Here is a 13,989-nt window from a genome sequence, read left to right as displayed (position 1 = left end):
TGGGAGCTTAGCGAGGTTAGAGGTCAATTAGATTAGATTAATGCGGAAGTACTTCGGAGCGTCTGATGGTGCGAAAAAGCAAAGCCAGGACGAACTCTTTATGCACCTTGAAGAAGACCAGAACAGGTTGAAACGTGTTGTGCTTTTTATGGACTCTAGATCTTGTTTTTTGCTGCTATGTAGCTTATTTGTTGTTGTTTTAATCACCTTGTTTGAATTAAATTTTTTTAAATTTCACCAAATAACTTCATTTTGGGAGAAAAGAAGGGAGTGGATTAAAGAATAGGGCTTGTTGAATAAACAACTACATCATTTTATCAGCCTATATAGCCAGAGCCTGCTTTGAAAGGCTCTGAAAAGTGTGAGTGACCCATTACCCCTAATACTGATCTTTTTTATCTGTATACAGTATTATTCTATGTTAGTTTTTGTTTTATCTTGTTACAGAATGATGAAGAGGTGTTACAATTACTGAAAAGAAGTATTAATCACTGTGTGCTGGTACCCCCATCTCTCTGTTGATATTTATGTACATTATTAATCTGCACTAAATAGATGTATATGAATTGTTTTAAAGAAACTGAGATAAGTGTAGCATGTGCTACTCTTTCTTTTTTTTTTTACTTTATGTTTTGCGTGTTACTTCAGGGGTTTGGTGCTGCTATAATCATATGGATGGTATTTTTCATGACTTACGGGCATATCAGACAATGTTCTTTAAGTTTAGATCAAAGATATCCTTCGGTGCTTATACGGAGATTTCACCAACTTCTAATTTTGTAGAACATTGCAGCATATTTTAAGCGATGTGAAATCTGAATCCTTACATTTAAGGAGTGCTAACCGACATGTGTACTTACCTTACTGAATAATGCAATACTTGGCCACAATATTGCCAATGTGTCTTTTTTTTCTCCCTTACTATAATGGTATCTTATTCCCTTTCTTGTATGGCATAAAATGTGCAAATCTTATGGTAGCACACATACAAACCAGGCTGTGGATCTATTTCTATTGTGTCTGCTTGCATTTATATTGATTGGTTTTATTTGATTGATCTGCTTCTCAAGAGTTTCCTCTGAGGCTGAAAACATAAAAGTATTTTCAAAAGAGACAATCAGTTTCAAATGCTCCTGGAAAATCTATCAACAAAACATAAATGAACACCCGAGAAATGTTTTATGTTGAAAAGTCTGTTTATTCCTTGCTTCTCCATTTATTTTCATGTTCTTAAGAATCATCCATTTTTTCAAGAATTTCCATGCAGCGAAAAATGTTATTTTTAACTTTTCAAAGAAAAGTCTGTGTGTTAAAACGTGGAGACTATACTTTGAAATATTGGATGAGTTTATTAAGCAAAGAGAGTTTTTTAAAAAAAGTAATCCATTATCTTGAGTGGGGCATTGTGGTAGAGCCAAAGATGTTCTACACATATTATCTCATTGTATACTTTGATGTTCTCCCAATGGTCAAGTTTTTTAACCACTAAACACAAACCTATGTCAAACCAATGGGTTGGCTGGCAAATGTAAAAGTTTCAGGTACGGTAGCAGAATGGCTCAAAAAATTAACCTCTTGAAATTGGTCACAAATACAATGTTAATGTATTTATGTCGAAGGAGAATATAACCCCTGCATAGTATTATATATAATGCCGTGCCCAGTTATTATTTGCTGCGAGATATATCTTTTTACTGTACAAGATTTTAATATCTATGCATCTAAAACCCACAGTTTGAGTTGTTGGCATTTAAAAGGTACCCCGTACTTCCTGCTACCTGTAGGAGTCCCGATAAAGACTATGTAAGAACAATGTAGTCATTATTCATTGTGTAAAAGTGTAAAGGTTACTAAGAGTTATAGTTATCGCCATCATTAGAGCATCTTCTTGCCAGTCAGTTGTTAGGTTCTGACAGTCGGTTATCATCAAAAGACAACCTACAATTAAATATCTGTCAACTCACTGAACTGACAGAGCTTCACTACTACTTTTGAAACACCCCAATCATGTTGTGTCATTTCTTAAGAATTAAATAGACATCTTAGGCACCCTGATCACTTCATCTTCATGAAGTGGTCTGGGTGCAGTGTCCCTGTCCCCTTTACTCCTGCAATGTAAAGCATTGCAGTTTGAGAGAAACAGTACTAAGACTACCTAAGACTTTCGTGAGTTTCACAGAGATTGACTCCGTTAAACGACTATGAATGTCCTCGCGCTCTGCATGAGGACATCCAGCGTCAAGAAAAACCATAGGAACACACAGAGTCAATGATTTCCTACGGGGAAGACCTAATACGAACTCAGATGACGTCGGTGGAAGCGGACCATGACCTCAGTGCAGCTGTTTGAAAAAGCTCACTTCTGAGCATCTAGGCATGTAAAAAAATGGGTCTGGTTTGAAATCTGACCTGTTTCAGGAGGTTTTGCACATGCCTAGTGTCTTTTAAGAAGGAATTTCAGGAATCTCCATTGGGTTGCTATTTGGCCAGCAGAGTCAGCTGCCAATGAGTAAAGGCATCCTGTTGGACTCTCTATTCAGGGGCCATCATTGGCTGATAGCACCACGGGTGGGTTTACTTTGCCAACATGAGAGAGAAGCAAGAAGCCATCTTGGAAGTAACACAGGGAGAGCAGAGCAGCAACAGCTCCTGGCCCCCTGCCAAGTGTAAGTTTATAACATTATCTTTTACTCTCCCTTAATAACCCTAGTGACTGCTGAGGACTGATTAAGCAAGTGAATTTACTCAAATATATGATTAATATATGCCAGGGATGCTTAGGAGTGACAAGGGGAGGAGGACATGTCTGATACATAGCATTGTAATGCCGGTCACTAAGAGTTTTAATAACGCCTACTGCACATACCGACCCTCTTCTTCAAAGTGCTCAGTCACTCTACAGCTGAGATCTGAGACACTCTTGCCATGGCTAGTTAAAAAGTTGTGAAGCTTTAGACTGCAGGACTGGGACTCTGATGTCACGCAGTGCAGGGCTTTAACGCCCATTGACGACATAGACCACCATGCAGTAAAGGTACCATAATCCTATTCACATCCCCAGTCCTAATCCCAACCCCAGCTTTCAAGGGAGTCCCTCTGCTGATGGGTTAGGTTGAGTTAGGGTCAGATTAGCATTGGTAGGATTTGGGTCAGATTATGGGTAGGATTAAAGGTTGGATTATGGGTTTGATTAATGGTAGGAAGATGCATTAGATTATGGGCTGGATTATGGGTTGGGTTAGAAGTTGCATTAAGGGTTGTGTTAGGGGCAGGGTTAATCTTTGATTGTTGATTCTGTTCAACTTGGATGGGGAGTTTAAAGAGCTCTCCTCCCCTGTAATGACAGGTAAAACAGCAGGGGAGGAAGGCTCCTTGAACTCCACGTCCAGTGGCCCGCTATGTTAAAATGAGCACCAGCTAGTCATGTGACACCCGGGTCTTCCACACAGAATGTTGTTTAAAGTGCTCCCTGTAAAATGCAGGTATAGGTATAAAGGTATAAAGTGCAGGTATAGGGCATGTGATTCCGTTATGGAGCCGCACCATATTAACCCGTTATCTATATTTTTTGGAGGGTGAGAGAGTGCTCAATGGTCATGTCTGAATGATTAGAAATGACCATTGAACTGGCTCTCCAAAAAAATTTGAAAAAAATCATGTACTGGGATATTATAGAGAACTTGCAGGCGTTCAGGCGTTCAGCCCCACTTAAAACCCACCGGGAGAGTTGGGAAGTCTGTGTATAGATATCTTTGTATTTTACCCCTCTCTGTGTATTACATATTTTAATGATATGTATATTATAGATATCTTTATGTTGTGCCCAGCTTGTTTAATTGTGTGAACATCTCTGTAATGCGTAGGGCAGAGTTGGCACTTCAGCACTCCATATGTTGTGGACTAGATCTCTTATAACGCTCTTGCAGCCATAATACTGGCAAGGATCATGGGAGATGTAGTCCAAAACATCTGGAGTGCAGAAGCTTACCTACCCTTTGCATAGGGAGTAAAGTTCTGGCATCCCACCATCTTAATTTTACCAGCTGCCACAGATTATAATACATACAGAATTTTTCTTGTTAACTTTTCTTTTAAACAGTTTTGGGGTTTTCAGAATTTATTTTATAATAGATTTACATCACATTACCCATCTCTGGTGCTTAGAACACTCACTGCACGTGATTGACTAATTTACTGGAATGTCCACCTGTGGAACAACAGGCAAATTTCACGGTGTACTCTTTTGCATCACTTTTCAGTACAGGAATGAAGCATTATCGACTACGTGCCCTGATTTCAAGGGAGTATTGTCTTTGATCGAAGCCAAGGTGGCGGAGTGCTTTAATGTTAATTTTTTTGTGCATTGTTAAAACATTCTGCAATGTTTGATATAAATTATGGATTTCAGTTCACTGTCATAAAGCGTTTTGCTCAAAACAATAAAATAACCATATTGCACACCCTCTTTCCTGTGTGCTGGACCAGTTATGACACATGTTTAAACAGTCAATTAGATAAAAGCACAATGCGTTTCAACCATGTAGGTCTTCCTCAGGTGCATAATCCATCCTTCCCCCTGTCCGTTTTTTATAGTGTACTGTTCAATTAGGGGTTGAATTTGGACAAACAAACAATGGGTGGGTGGAGAAAGTAATAATCAACTTAGTGCAGGCAAGCCATTCCGGATATGTGACCTCTGAACTTGCGCTTGATGCCATCGGAAAACATATATCCAGAATGAGAACTAAACCCGGAAGTGACAGAGTACTGTGAAAAACGGCACCAAATTCAACCCGCAATTGAACAGTACACTATAAAAACAGACAGTGGAAAGGATGGATTATGAACCTGAGGAAGACCTACATGGTTGAAACGCATTGTGCTTTTATCCTGGACTCTTTACTTACTACTTTGTTGCTGCTATTTCCTGTATTTTACACTTCATTGCAGTAAATTCACTTTGAAATTCTTCAAGTCTCTCTGCTTACTATCTGTGGAGGAATAAAGCTACATGACCTATATCTCAAGACAGCAGCTTCATTTATTGACAAGCCAACATAGAGCCTTCTATATGTGGCTCTGGGAAGTGTGAGTGACCTATTACCTCTGTGTTTATGTTTTCTATTTATATACAGTATTATGCTATGTAAGGTCTTTGTGTCTTACAGATTAACCAGAGGTACACCATTAGGTTTTCTCTGACCTAAGTATATCTCACTATGTGTTGGTGTTCACTATTGCGCACTATTGCGCACCTAGAGTGGCGTACCTAGAGCATTTGGCACCCGGGGCGGGTCCTATTTTTGGTACCCCTCCTGACCCTCCCCCCCCCCTCAACTTTAAATATAAAAACAACCAAAACATTTTTTTATGTATTTAGCACTAAGCAGTGTTTGTGTGTTTAAATGTATGCATGTTTTTGTATGGAGTATATGTGAGTGAATGTAGCGGTGTGTTTGTATGTAGTGTTGGCGTTTGATTGCAAGCATGCATTTGTGTGTTGTGTGGTATTTGAATGCAGTGGTATGGTTATATATAATGGTGGGGTTTGTATGTAGTGTTAACATTGAAATGCATGAGTGTATTTGTGTGTAGTGTTGGAGAGATTTTTAGATGTCTGCACATATACACATATACGGAGATACACACATGCAGATACATATACACACAGTCACACACAGATACACATGCAGACATTGTGGCGACTCTAGGAACAATATATGTGGGGGGCACATAAGATACCACAGTCAAAACAGGAGGGGGATCAGTAAAACTTCTCACTAGGGGATGGGGTAATATGCTGTCATTGGCTGTCTGATGCCAGCATGCTGTGTTCTGCATGCTGGCATCTGACTACACATTTGCATATAATTCACATTAGCCACCCAGATTTCTTCTTGTGGGCTGGCTGACACCTCTAAATTTCAATCTTTGTTTAGCAGATAACTCCTCTATTTGTTATCCTTATGTGGGATTGCAATATTTAAGGACAGGAAATAAGGGAGCTATCTACTAAACACATATGCAGAGATACACATAATCACAGATATACACAAACACAATCACTGACCCACACACATACAATCACAGACACACAATCACATACACACACAAACATCACATACATACACACATTTAATAATTACGAGGTCCACCCAGTCTTCTTACCTTGCTCTAGAAGGGCTGGAGTGGATCCTCAGTCCCTGGTGGTCAGTGGTTGCTGCTGCTCTTTCTGCACAGGTCCATCGCACGCCCTGTAATGATGCCGAGGCCGCGATGACACACAGTCACTCACACACAGTTACAGGCAGACAGTCAAACAAGCAGGCAATCTCAAAGGCAGACAGTCACACATACACACACATATTCACAGACAGTCACACACACACACACACACCCACAATCACAGGCAGACAGTCACACACATACACACACAGTCACACACAGAGTCACAGGCAGACAGTCACACAGGCAGACAGTCACACATACACACAACACAATCACAGACAGTCTCAGTCTCACACACACACACACAATCATACAGTCACACACACACAGTCAGAGACAGTCACTCACACCCACACACCCACAATCACAGGCAGACAGTCACACACACACACACACACACACACACACCCACAATCACAGGCAGACAGTCACACACACACAGACAAACACAGGCAGTCACACAGACAATCACAGGCAGACAATCACAGGCAGTCACACACACACACACAATCAGAGGCAGACAGTCACACACACACACAATCACAGGCAGACAGTCACACACACAGTCACAGACAGTCACTCAAACCCTCAATCACAGGCAGACAATCACACAGACAATCACAGGCAGACAATCACACACACAGTCACACAGACAATCGCAGGCAGACAATCACAGGCAGTCACACACAGGCAGACAATCACTCACACAGTCAAAGACAGTCACAATCACAGTTACACACACACACACAGTCAAAGACAGTCACAATCACAGTTACACACACACACACACTCAAAGACAGTCACAATCACAGTTACACACAGCACATACTCTCTCACTTACAGTAAGCTTGGGCTGGAGCAGGAGTGGATTCAGTGCCTCTGGCTCCTGTGCTGTAGTTGGGGAAGCAGGGACTCCTTCCTGCTTCCCCTCTGTGTGCAGCAGTATGAGGCTGCATTTAGCTCCGCCCCCACATCCGGCTTGGCTCCGCCCCCACGGCTGTTCTGGCTCTGCCCCCAAATCTCTGTGCAGCCAGGTCTCCTGCTTGCTCCCAGCCCCTGCGTGTGAGCTGTGTCGGCTGCCCGGCACCCCTGCTGCTATGACAACCGGTGCAGCCACACAGCTCACTGACCCCCAAGCCTGGCCAGCCCTGGTGGCACCCCCCTGCCTGATGGCACCCGGGGCGGACCAACCCCCCCACCCCTCCCTTAGTACGCCACTGATTGTGCACCCTGTACTTTGTACCATTTTGTAACATTCAATTTAAACACACCCTTGCAATCAAACGCAAACATTACATACAAACACACCCCTGTAATAAAACACTAAAAGTATATACAAGCATCCCTTCAAACGCCAACACTGTACATTACACTTTAGTGTCAATAAATGCAGCGATGAACAGATATACAACCTAGAAATTTTGACTTAGGGTGCCTTGGAAAAATATTGAAATATTAAGGGTGCCTTAAACCTAAAAAGTTTTGAAACCACTGATCTAAAATATATAGGGTTTCAATGGACTGGATAGTATTGCTCGATTAATTCATCATAACTGTGCATTGTTTGCCTTGTTTGCTTGTGTGGAAAATATTACATAGTTACATATGTAACCAACGTTTCCATCAAGTTCAGCCTCTCACATCTGTTTTTTGCTGTAAATCCAAAAGAAGGCAAAAAAACAGTTTGAAGCACTTCCAATTTTGCAACAAACTAGGGAAAAAATTCCTTCTTGACCCCAAAATGGCAGTCAGATTTATCCATGGATCAAGAAGCTATTACCCTACATTGAAAAATTATATCATTAAATATTATATTTTTGCAATGTATGTATCTAGTTGCTGTTAAAATATCTGTACAGACTCTGATAAAACCACTTCTTAAGGCAGAGAATTCCATATCCTTATTATTCGTTTGCCTTAGACTAATTTGGCCCTGGGTATATTTGTAGAATATTATCAAATCTCCTCTGAGGCGATGTATTTCAAAACTAAACATGTTAAGATTTTTAAACCTTTTTTCATAGCTAAAATGTTCCATTCCTTTTATGAATTTTGTAGCCCGTCTGTGCACTCATTCTAGTGCCATAATATCCTTCTTCAGAACAGGTGCTCAAAATTGCACAGCATATTCAAGATGTGGTCTTACCAGTGATTTATAAAGAGGCAAAATGATATTCTCATCCCAAGAATGAATGCCCGTTTTTATACATGATAAGATCTTATTAGCCTTTGCCCCTTATGATTGACATTGCACATTGTTGCCTAGTTTGTTGGCTATAACAATTCCCGAATTCTTCTTATATATTGTTATCCCTAATTCACTACCACTCAGGGTATAAGTTGCTTGTGCATTTTTTATCCTGAAATGCATAACTTTGCATTTTTCTATGTTAAATTTAATCTGCCATTTGAGTGCCCATTCCCACAGTCTATCTAAATCATTTTGCAGCAAAGTAATATCTTGCTCACATTGTATTACTTTACAGAGTTTTGTGTCATCTGCAAACACTGAAACATGACTTTCCTTTTTTTTTTTTTTTTTTAAGATCATTTAAAAATATGTTAAACAGAAGTGGTCCCAGAACAGAACCTTGAGGGACACCACTTACCACCTCCATCCAGCTTGAAAATTGACCATTAATGACAACTCTCTGTACTCTATTTTAAAGCCAATGTTCTACCCAAGAACAAGAATTTTCAGCTAGACCAATTTCTTTTAGTTTGAACACTAATCTATTGTGTGAAACTGTATCAAACGCTTTGGCAAAACCCAAGTAAATCACATCCACTGCAACACCCTGATCTATACTTCTACTTACTTCTTCATAGAATGCAATTAAGTTCGTTTGACATGACCTCTGTTTCATAAAACCATGCAGATTTTTGCTGATAGCCACGTTCTTCTCAATGAATTCCTGAATATTATCCCTTAATAACCTTTCAAATACTTTCCCAGCCACAGAAGTTAATCTCGCAGGTCTATAATTTCCAGGCCAGGATTTTAAACCTTTTTTGAATATAGGAACCACATTATTAGCTCAAGCTCTATCCTATGTATTACATCATAGGATGTAATACTGTATGATGTCAACACCAGGGTTGTACAGAATAAACATAGAAAAAATGAGGTCTGCACATCCAGTTGTAGTGTGCACCAATGTAATGTGCACCAGAGTTGTACAGATCTGTACTCAATGGATGCTTATAGGATGTACATAAAACCTTAGGAGTGATCATTCAGGTGATAAGCTCACGTGTGTGTGTAGAATTTCATTCAAACCACCAAATGAATGGATGTGCACTGTATATGCTTTTTATTTGATATTTTCATGAACATATTTTATGTTTGTCATCAAAATCCGTCCATGCTCCCAATAATGTAATGCACTAAACTGGTGTCTCATCTTTTGCAATAGATGCGCACTACTCAGAAGGTCTCAGTGTGGCCGGTAGGGCTGGTTGGAGGACGTCGCTATGAACGACCAGTTGTGGAGAATGGAAAAGTGGTGGGCTGGTACACAGGATGGAGAGCAGACAGACCCTTTGCCATTGACATGGCAGGTAAGTGAATAGGCAGAGAAGGCAGTTTAAGCATGTACTAACCTGAAGGTATCCAGGACAGGAATATTTTAAAGCAAATGTAAAATTTTGGATGGACTATTTAGTGGAACCTAAAATTAGGCTTGTGCTTGAACACAACCATAAAAATGGTATACTAGATAACTTTGTTATACAAAAAGGTAGTGTGAAAACAGATTAATGTTTAACTTATGTAAAGCTACACACTACCTCATTTTCTGACTTGGTAAAATAGCTGCACTGTGCATATCAGAGAAAAACAAGTCCAGGGCCAAGCAGCCTATTTCATAAAATGTTGTCATAAGGTGAAATGATAACACTGTAGCAAACAAATGTGAACATGAACATTAGTGGCGGGACTAATGCAGAGAGAGCCCTGATGCAGGAAATTGTCTTGGCGCCCCTCTCTAACACAACACCCACAATGCTTTGCCTGCTGGCGATCTACCATTTGCCCATCCTTGCATGGTTTTATTTGTGAGCAGTGTTTGTGTGTTTGAATGTAAGCATGTTTTTGTATGGAGTATGTGTGTAACAGTGAAAGTACTGTTGCCTTTTGAAGTGGTGTGTTTGTATGTAATATTGACGTTCAAGTGTAGATGTGCATTTGTGTGTAATGTTGGTGTTTGAATACAGGGGTTTGTATGTGTGTAGTGTTGGCATTTGTATGCAGGGTTGTATTTGTGTGTATTGTTTGAATGCTGGGGTGTGTATACAGTGTTAGCATTTGAATGCAGGTGTATATGTGTGTCTGGTGTTGGCACAGTGTATTTGTGTTGGCATTTGAATGCTGGCATATATCAACATATACACATTCATTGCCACACATACATACTGACACACACACAGATATACACATATTCTGACACAGATACACCAACACACACCGTCTGACACAGATACACACACATTCTGAGGCAGATACACATTCACACTGACAAACACACACATATACATACAGTGACAAAAACATACACTAGTCATAATTTATAGATTTTAGTCAAACCTCTATTTCAATACCTTTTGGGTGCAGGAGGGTGGCTTCCATGGGTTACAAATCTGGCTACTGGCTGAGCCCCCTTCCCCCCTCCCCCTCCTTTCTGTCCTTTGACCTAAACTCAAAAGGTTTGACAGAAGCCTGTTGCATTGTTAAAAGGCTGCAACACCCATCTGGGCCCCTGATCATAGATGCCCATTGAGAGGCTGGGTGCTTAGTGTGAGTGACACTCAAAGGATCCCCAACAAAGCTTGAAATCCGCAGTACATCTACAACAGCTGCTCCGCTGGTAGTTCTGCCACTAGCTCAAGTACCCATCAGGACCAGATCACATTTTTATTAGTTAATTTATATAACTAAAACTGAGATGTGCAAGCCTAGACTCCTGCAAGAGCGCTTATGCAGTTTAGAGAGTTCCCTTAAATAAACAAGTAAAAATACAGTAAAAAAACCAAAAAAAAAAAAACAACAAACTGAGGGTGGCTGCACAGTAACATTGTTGTTTTTAAAGGGTCTGAATGTATCCCATAAACTTTGTCCAGCAGGAATTTACATGGTATGTCGTTTAGCCACTAGCAGTTACTTTCATTCAATCAGATGAGTGGAACTGCTGAATATGCGTATATCTGCCATACCCCGGGTAGTCTCTGCATGTAGCTACACATGCAGGGTCGGCGCTTCCTATAGGCGACTTAGGCAGTCGTCTAGAACACCCCTTAGGAAGGTGCGCCGCCAGGAGCGCCGGCCCCACTCATGCTGCAGCCACCTGAGCGCTCTGAGAGACTCAGGCGGCTGCAACACTGCTCCGGCCGGCGTGTCCATTAGGGTGCACTGGCCAGGGGGTGCAAAATATGAGGGATCGGCAGGAGGGAAGCCCACAGCGATCCCTCCTGTCCGTCCCTTAGTGTAACGTGGCCGAGCTCCGGTCCGTGGTACAGGAGCATCTGTTTCCTGTACCCGGCCGTACTGACGGGAACTGCTCATTCAGTGAGCACTTTCTTTCAGTCCGGCAGGAACAGAGGTAATTATGTGTGATTGTCTGAATGTGTGTGTGTGTGTGTATGTCTATGTGACTGCCTGTGTGTGTGTGTATGTGTGTGTGACTGTCTGTGTGTTTGACTGTCTGCCTGTGTGTGTGTGACTGTCTGTGTGTGTGTTTGACTGTCTGCCTGTGTGTGTGTGTGTGACTGTCTGCCTGTGTGTGTGACTGTGTGTGTATGTGTGTTTGAATGTCTGCCTGTGTGTGTGTGACTGCCTGTGTGTTTGCCTGTCTGCCTGTGTGTGTGACTGTATGCCTGTGTGTGTGTGTTTGTATGACTGTCTGCCTGTGTGTGTGACTGTCTGTGTGTTTCTATGTGATGGTCTCACACACAGGCAGACAATCTGCCTGTGTGTGTGTGTGACTGTCTGGGCAGACTAGATGGGCCGAATGGTTCTTATCTGCCCTCACATTGTATGTTTCTATGTCTGCCTGTGTGTGTGTGTGTCTGGCTGTCTGCCTGTGTGTGTCTGTCTGCATGTAAGGATGTGTGTGTAAGTCAGACTGTATGTGTGGCTGTGTGTGTGTGGCTGTCTGCCTGTAACTGTGTGTGTGTGTTACTGTCTGTACCTGTGTGTTTCTGTGACTATCTGCCTGCGACTGTGTGCATGTGGTGTATTTGACAGTGTATATGTATAACTGTGCATCTGACTGTGGGACTGTGTGCACATAACTCTGCAAAAATATACACCTGCATTCACACATAGGCTTAAATGCATATTTTTATCTGAATTAAATACCCATCACACACAGCCAATAAACCCAGCACAAATATCACATACAACCAATACACGTATATCACACACAGTTAATACACCCATTACAAATAGCACACACAGCCAACACATAGCATACATATCACACACAGTCATCACACCCATCACATACACAGACAACACAAACATATCATATTATAGTGAAATGTATTACAGTGGAGCTCTGGTATATAAAATGCACATTACTCTGTGTTTTATAGTTAGGGAGCTCGGTGACACACTAATTGACACATTACTTAGAGTTGTATTGTTGTGTAGTGTATGATCTTGTCACAGAGCTCCACATTATTGGGAGTTTTATTGTTGTGGAGTTTTGTGATAAATGGAGAAGAAGCACCTTACTACAAAATTTTATTTCCAAAGAGGTCAAGGTAAATACATTTAATCCAGAGCTCCAAAGCACAACCACTCACAGTATTATGTGACATCATACTTAGTCTGCTCCTCTGTAATGTAGGGGAGGCAGTCTAACACCTCTGGCCTGCACTTCTGTTGGCTGCAGACCATAAGCAGCTGTCTTCCTAGCTCGGGATAATCAGAGCACTGCTGCAGATTACCACAGGACACTGCAAGTCCCTGAGCTTGCGAGACAGTTATGCATGGTCTGTACCCAGTGGAGGGGCAGACCAGATTCAGATCAGCATGCCCCTCTCCCAAAAAGGTAACAACAGGATAGGAGGAATGAATATTTGTTTTTAAATAATTATTAATTTAATAAATCCCCAATACAATCACTTCACTCCTATATACACACACATGAACTATAAATGGATGACAGGGGGGCGCTGTGAAGATTTTTCGCACAGGGCGCCTAAAGGCCTAAGGACGGCCCTGCACAGACACATAAACACACCATGCTTCCCTTACACACAGAAAAACAGACAATGCATCACACATACACACACACTGCTTCTCTTAACCCCTTGTGTGACATGTCATGATTCCCTTTTATTCCAGAAGTGTGGTCCTTAAGGGGTTAAACACACTCAATTCACCCCTTAGAGACAATCAATGCACCCCTTACATACACATAAACACACCTTGCATCCCTTACACATACAAACACAGATTCACACAATGCATCCCTTACACACAAACTGCTTTCTATCCTTTACACAAAAACACACTGCGACGCCTACACAAACTGGTATCCCTACACTCTAAAGTCCATAAGCACACACATTAGATCCTCTATGGGTGGACCTTATGGGCATACTCACCGTCAGGCCATGGGGGCGCAGACCTTGAGCTGTGTAAGGGGCCCCCAGAGAGCCTGTTCTACACCAGACCAGTGGAGCCAGACTGCAGCCAGAGCCCATCATCATCCTCATCGGGTTGGAAGTAGGCAATCTAGTATATTATTAGAGACG

General features: G+C 41.5%; 1 protein-coding gene across 1 annotated transcript in view; it reads left to right on the top strand.

Moving 5' to 3' along the window:
* B3GAT2 (beta-1,3-glucuronyltransferase 2) overlaps nt 1-13,989 on the top strand; it is a 147,227-nt gene that overhangs the window by 119,937 nt on the left and 13,301 nt on the right. Inside the window, exon 2 of the mRNA XM_063442980.1 lies at nt 9,645-9,789. Coding sequence (XP_063299050.1) covers nt 9,645-9,789 — 145 coding nt within the window. The remainder of the gene's footprint in view (nt 1-9,644; nt 9,790-13,989) is intronic.

The sequence above is a fragment of the Pelobates fuscus genome, chromosome 2 (genome assembly GCF_036172605.1).
Source record: "Pelobates fuscus isolate aPelFus1 chromosome 2, aPelFus1.pri, whole genome shotgun sequence".
In the NCBI taxonomy this organism is placed as follows: domain Eukaryota; kingdom Metazoa; phylum Chordata; class Amphibia; order Anura; family Pelobatidae; genus Pelobates; species Pelobates fuscus.
Note: the sequence above shows the minus strand (reverse complement) of the source record. Positions and strands in the feature narration are given on the sequence as shown.